This window comes from Nematolebias whitei, chromosome 17 (genome assembly GCF_014905685.2).
Source record: "Nematolebias whitei isolate Nwh7 chromosome 17, NemWhi1, whole genome shotgun sequence".
Classification (NCBI taxonomy): domain Eukaryota; kingdom Metazoa; phylum Chordata; class Actinopteri; order Cyprinodontiformes; family Rivulidae; genus Nematolebias; species Nematolebias whitei.
Genome location: NC_056514.1, coordinates 3,632,811 through 3,640,112, shown reverse-complemented (window position 1 = coordinate 3,640,112; position 7,302 = coordinate 3,632,811). Strand labels below are relative to the sequence as shown.

The following is a 7,302-nucleotide window of genomic DNA, read 5'->3' as shown; positions in this document are numbered from 1 at the left end:
CTGAAATATATGAAAGTTTCATTTTTATCATTACATTATGGAAAATATCCAAAAAAGTTCAATCTGGTCCTCTGGACTTTCAAAAAAACAAAAAACAAAACAAAGCAAAAAAATCGAGAAACGTTTCGTCTCTCATCCAAGAGACTTCCTCAGTCTGAGGTGCTGTTTTCAGCTCAGTCTCTTAAATAGCACCTTCTCAGAGTGGATCAACCAGTTTGCTGCTGACAACCAAAACCAAAGGATTATGGAAAATAATTACCTTTATCACAATATGCTAATTTTTTGAGAAGGACCTGTAGCTCGGTCAATCTTTGAGATATAATAATGTGTATGTATTGCCATCATTGTATGTTTCCATACAATGGCGAAATTGGCGCTCTGCATTTAACTGATCCACCACCACCAGGTGGAGCAGTGGGCAGCTATTGAGGGTGCCCAGGGGGCAACTGAGGATGAGGTGTCCTGCTCAGAGACACCACCAGGTGTGCAATGACTGGGGATCAAGCCCAGGGCCAGGGTCCCGAGTCGGCTGCCCTGCTTCTACTCCACCTCAGCCCCTGAGATTGAGATTGAGTTATAAAACAGAATCTCATTGTTGGATTTGTTTGAAACTCACAGAAAGTAATCATCAGATGTATCGCTAGAACTTTTTAACATTTGGAGCCATTTTGATTCAAGATGGCTGCCACAGCTACGTCAGCAAACATAAAGTTGACTATAACTCCATCGTTCTTTGAGATATTGAGCTGAAATTAAGTATGGTTGTAGCTGAGAGTGAGTTGTTATACATTCCTAATGACAATCAAATATCCAAGATCCAAGCTTTAGCTAAAAGAGAAAAAATATGACAACTCTGCCATTTTTAAATATATTGAGCTGAAATTTGGCGTATTGGTAGCGGAGATTGATCCCTGATAGACTGAAAGTCAAAAATCCAAGATGGCTGCCTAAGACAAAAAACAAAAAAACTATAAATTGGTCAGTTTTAGTGATATTAAGCTGAAACTTGGTGTGGTGATAGCTGAGAATGCTGTGTGAAAATCAAAAATCCAAGATGGCCACCAATGCTACATTTAAATGGCTTTAACTCAGCCATTTTGACACATACGGAGCTGAAATTTGGCGAGGTTGTAGCTGAGAATGTACGCTATCATATAGTGAATCCAAATCAAAAATCCAAGATGGCCGCCTTAGTTAAAAGAGAAAAAATTCCATAATTTTGCCATTTTTAGAGCTACTTAGCTGAAATTTGGCGTATTGGTAGCTGACAACAAACCCTAATAGACTCTAAATGAAAATCAAAAATCCAAGATGGCCACCTTAGCTAAAAGAAAAAAATACCATAACTCTGCCATTTTTAAAGCGATTCAGCTGAAATTTGGTATAGTGGTAGCTGAGAGCGAACCCAAACACATATTACTGTCAAATTAGAATTTTAAATCAGCAGCAGCCTGACAGTCCTCGTCAAAGTTTCTCCAGGAACTTTGTAGTTTTCATCTATTCTTATATGAATGCATGTTTTTGTTATATTTTACTTTAATATTAAAACATTCCATCCATCATGTAAGGTCAGGGGGTGTTGGTGCTTATCTTCAGTAGTACTGGGTGAGAGGGGTGACACACCAGTCTACCTAACCGTAGGGCCCCTTAAGAGCCACCAAAAACCTAAGATGCATGTTCTTGGTCTGTGGAAGGAAACTGATGTATCTGAAGCATCAGCATCCAACCTGGTGTTCAAGCCAGAATCTTCTCACTGAAAGGCAGCAGTGCTAACAGTCTGCCATTGTGCTGTTAGTGAAGAAGACACAAAGACGATTTAACTCTTCTATTTGAGGTAAAGACTCACCCCCACCCTGAAAGGAGCATCCCACCTTTATTGGGTTGATACCTATGGTCGGACCCAAGTAGGTATCTCTGCAGACAAATATGAAGTTAGCCAATCGGTGCTTGCCCTCTAGAAATGCCCACTTTTGGTCTGCAGAGAACCCCTTCTTGCCCATTCAGGTATCCGGCCACCCCACCCAAGACAGATTACAAAACTGTGTAAATAAGTTGAACCTATGTAATGTATTGACTCATAGGCGTCACAACCATTATATGTGAGGGGGACATGTCCCACCCCCACCCCCACGGGCTTAATATGGGTAGTTGTTGACCGGGAGGGGTGGTCATAAAGATATATTCATGTTAGGAGGATGCTTGAGAGGAGCTACGTCTGTAGCATCTTAGCTTAGCAATAAGTGTGAGGCTGTTAGACGCTGCTGGTGTAAGAGACTCTGTGTGTTCAGGTGCATTAAAGTTGAAATATCTTTAAACCCCCACACCTTATTGTCCTCAAGCTTTATGAGAAACATCATTTAGATGAGTAGTGTTGAACACAAGTAAAAAAGTCTAGTGGTGATGTTTTTTATTTCTCTATAAATAGTGCCGACCTGACGCTCTGTATTAAAGTGTATTAAAGTTAAAATGTCTTTAAAACCCACAGTTGAATTTACACAAACTTGGTGAGAAACATGTTTTAAATGTGTGGAATTAAAGGAAATCTAGGAGAAATGTTGCTTTTTTCCCAACCGCTAATAATATCACAAGAAGAAGGAGAAGAAGGCACTTTGATAAGATAATATGACAAAATGGACTTTTTTTTATTTGCATGTCAGGTTTGTTCAACAAAAGAGTGGAAATATTAAAACTGTTCAGTATTTTTTAAACATTTTCACCTCTCTTCAGGAGCAGTTCATGTACAGTTGCCTTCAAGTTTCTGGTGTTAATGTGTTTCAAACACAATGATTAATGCTAGTTTATAAGATTTATGCGAAAATTGTTTATGCAAACTTGAGCACAATTTCTCAGCATTTTATGATGATGATATGTCACAAAGTTATTTGTTTTGTAATAATAAACAACATATGGTTATTTTTAGTTGCAAGGTTACATAAACGTTTATATAAAATAAAATGACTATTTTCTGGGCCCCCAAAATATTCCTCAGCCCCCCCAGCTAAATTCTTCTGGAGCCAGGTCTGCCTATGGTGTCAGACTGGCAGCTGATTCTTATTCTGACCACTTTGCACTCGGCTACAAACAGCCTCAGTTCACGCAGAAGGTTGTGGCTTGACTTTTAACAGAACTGTGTCATTTGTAAAGGATGAGACCCTACAATGTTGAGACCACAATGTTCGGGAGGTATACAAACATGTTAACCCCAAATTCACTTTTATTTTTGGATCTTGAGAAACTTGTAGAAAATGTGTTTTCTCTGATGTTTATGGTGCTCTTGTTTTAGCCCCAGCAAAGTGCATGAAACTATATTTCACTGTGGATAAAATATGGGTTTATGTGTTCTGAAAATTATTGCATTCTGTTTTTGTTCACATTTTTTTCTATTGTCCCTACTTTTTTTTCCCAATGGCTTTTAATTCTAATTGTGTAAGGTCAGAAGGGTGTTGGTGTCATTAGTATTTTACCCTTTAGCTTGTTTTTAATTTGTTTTATATCACTACTTTTATTTACTTTTCATTTTATATGCTTTTTATGAATCAGAATCAGAATAATCTTTATTATCATTGCACCGAGATACAACGAGAACATGTACGTACAGCCGTCCGAAAGATGGACAGAGTGCACGTAGCTGCTGGTATAAAGCACGGCCTTCTTATCCTTTTCAGAATATATTTTAGATAGAAAAAGGGTCAAAGCCATGAGGAGAGGATAATGGCATTACAAAAAAGATCTCTTCACACCTTGTCCTAACAGGACACAATTTAAGACATCAAAAGACTCTGCCAGCAGCACATTTATGAACACGTTACATATGCATTGACAAAGAGGCGGTCCATGAAGCACTAACAGATAGTCCATTGTCCTGATAAAATGATAAGATGATAAGATGATGGTCAGCTGGCTCATTTTTGATAAGATGCCACAGAAGGGGGGAGGGGTGCGATAGACGAAGCTTTTCCTTAGTTTACACATTTCCCAGGAGAAAATGATAAGTCTGTCTGTTTCGAGGCCAGCCGGGGAGTCAGATTCAGATAATCCACAATTGTTGATTTATTGAGGCAGACTTTTTTTTTGTCAACCTTGAGTCTTTACTGGTACTTCCAAAGTCAGAAATGGCCAGATTAAGGTGCATTCTACTGGTCCGTGCTTAAGAGCCTCTTCAAGGTCGTTTTCATGCTGATGAGTCTCAAAGCTGCAGGTGGCCTAAGATACAAATCACTTCCATCTTATGGTTTAGCTCGTAAATCAGCTGATTTTGAGTCCTCAAAGCACGAGCCAAACCTTCACATAGGCAGCAGCCTGACCAGGCCAGATTAGCTGCGGCCGTCTTCTTTGTATACTGATAAACCAGGATCCAGACTATTCCAAAAACAGGAAATCTGTTATCATAAATCCAATTATATGCAATTTTGGCGTCCTCGATCGACAGCAGAGGTAGACACATCACATTCCACTCCCCAGAGATATGTCCAGCTGCATGCGTGTTGTCCGAGAAGATGAGGGTTCTCCAGGTCCCTGTCGTTTTGTTGAGAAAATTTTGTCATTTGCATCAAAAGTCCAGTTGGTCAGATTCAAAACAGTAGTTTTCATTTCGTAAGATGTGTAAAAATAGGAGCTGCTCCGATACACAGAGAGCAAAAAAGCATGAGGAGAACAGGCAGAGGGAAGAGAATGCGTGCGCCTCGTTACAGAGCCAGTGAGAAAAAAATCTGTTTAAAATGACTGTTTAATGTTGTCTGTACCTCATCTGTGCTTCTTTTTTTTCTGGGTGAACTAACCACTCTAACGGATAACAAAATGTAAAATGTGATCTAATTAATTTCATCCAGGTTAGAATAAATGAAAACAATGTATATTAAGAAGCACAATGGCTTAGTGTTTATCACTAAAGAAATAATCTGTTTGAGGAGTTTCAGTCAGGGTTTAGAGCTCATCATAGCACAGAAACAGCACTAGTAAAAGTCACTAATGATATTCTCATGGCCTCAGACAATGGACTTGTGTCTACACTGGTCCTGTTAGACCTCAGTGCTGCATTTGATACAGTTGATCACAATATTTTACTACAGAGGCTTGAATATGATGTTGGGATTACAGGAACAGCTCCAAAATAGTTTGTCATATCTATCTGATAGATTCCAGTTTGTAAATGTAAATAATAAATCTTCTTCATACACCAAAGTTAGTCATGGAGTTCCTCAGGGCTCAGTGCTTGGACCAATACTCTTTACTTTATATATGCTTCCATTAGGTAAAGTTATTAAACAGCATGGGATAAATTTTCATTGTTATGCTGATGACACACAATTATATTTGTCCATTAAACCCAATTAATGCAATCAGCTACTTAGACTACAAGCATGTCTTAAAGACATAAAAACCTGGATGACCCTTAATTTTCTCCTGTTGAACAGACAAGACTGAGGTTTTGGTTTTTGGACCTGAGCACCTTAGGAATGAATTTTTCAGTCTTTCTCCCTCCTTAGATGCATTAATCTGTCCTCCAGCTCTAATGTTAAAAATCTTGGTGTTATTTTTGATCAGGACATGTCTTTTATCCCCCACATTAAAAACGTTACTAGAACCTCCTTCTTCCACCTGCGTAATATCACTAACATTAGAAACATCTGATCTAAAGATGATGCAGAAAAACTGGTCCATGCATTTGTCACGTCTAGACTGGACTATTGCAATGGTTTATTATCTGGATGTCCAAATACTTCTTTAAAACGTCTTCAGTTGATCCAAAATGCTGCTGCCAGAGCCTTAACTGGAGTTACTGGGAGAGATCATCTCTCTCCAGTTTTAGCTTCTCTCCATTGGCTCCCTGTCAAATCCAGAATAGAATTCAAAATCTTACTTCTAACCTACAAAGCTCTCAACAACCTAGCTCCATCTTATATTACAGATCTTATTGTTCCATATTTTCCTAACAGAGCACTTCGCTGTCAGGCTGCAGGTTTACTTGTGGTTCCTAGAATTTACAAAAACAGAATGGGAGGCAGATCTTTCAGTTATCAGGCTCCTCTCTTGTGGAATCAACTTCCAATCTCTGTCCTTGAGGCTGACACATTATCCAGTTTTAAAACTAGACTTAAGACTTTCCTTTTTGCTAAATCCTATAGTTAGGGTCGGCTGTCCCTTAGTTATGCTGCTATAGGCTTAGACTGCTGGGGGACAAACTGACTATACTTTTCACTCTGCTGCTGTCTTTACTTACTCTGCTCAGCCTGTTTTTTTATTAGTTATTATTTTTTCTATCCTTAACGTGGTTTTTTTTGTCTTTCAGATACACCTGGACCTCTATCTGGACCTGCACCTATACCTGGACCTACCATTCTATGTTCGTCTGTCTCTCCTTCCTGTCCTCTCAACCAGCCGGTCAAAGCAGATGGTCTCTTGTCCTGATCCTGGTTCTGTTGGAGGTTTCTTCCTGTTAAAAGGGAGTTTTTCCTTTCCACTGTCTCCACTGTGCTTGCTCAGGATGGGAGACTGCAACGAAGCCAAGATTCAACTTGTCTGCTGGATTCCTTAGATAGAGAACTTTACTAACTGGCTTTTATGTGAATGTTCCTGTAAAGTGCCCTGAGACAACTTTGTTGTGATTTGGCGCTATATAAATAAACTGAATTGAAATGAATTGAAACTGTTGCCTCACAGCAAGTAGGTCCTGGGTTCAATCCCTGGTCTGGATCTTGGGTCTTTCAGTGTGGAGTTAACATATTCTCATGTTTGTGTGGGTTTTCTCCGGTTTCCTCCCACAGTTCAAAAACATGTACATTAGGCTGCCTTCAGGCCCACGCCTCTATAATAAATTAATAAATTAAAACAAATTGAGAACAAATACCAAAAGAGAAATGTTATAAATTAACCATGTTGTTTCCGTCCTTTCCTCAGTTCCTTAGTCTGATGGAGACCATAGCGAAGCAGAAAGACGAAATAGGACGGTCCAATAGGTGAGATGAATTACTGAGCACAGAAACTTTTTGTTTAATATGTAGCTGTAAAACACAACCTCCACATAATGTAATATACAATGGGGGTGAATATACAGGTCCTTCTCAAAAAATTAGCATATTGTGATAAAGGTCATTATTTTCCATAATGTAATGATAAAAATGAAACTTTCATATATTTCAGATTCATTGCACACCAACTGAAATATTTCAGGTCTTTAATTGTTTTAATACTGATGATTATGGCATACAGCTCATGAAAACCCAAAATGCCTGTCCCAAAAAATTAGCATATCATGAAAAGGTTCTCTAAACAAGCTATTAACCTAACCATCTGAATCAACGA

General features: G+C 38.8%; 1 protein-coding gene across 1 annotated transcript in view; it reads left to right on the top strand.

Moving 5' to 3' along the window:
* The window catches only part of lrrc45 (leucine rich repeat containing 45), a 108,785-nt gene that overhangs the window by 10,597 nt on the left and 90,886 nt on the right, over nucleotides 1–7,302 (top strand). Inside the window, exon 6 of the mRNA XM_037691552.1 lies at nucleotides 6,898–6,956. Coding sequence (XP_037547480.1) covers nucleotides 6,898–6,956 — 59 coding nt within the window. The remainder of the gene's footprint in view (nucleotides 1–6,897; nucleotides 6,957–7,302) is intronic.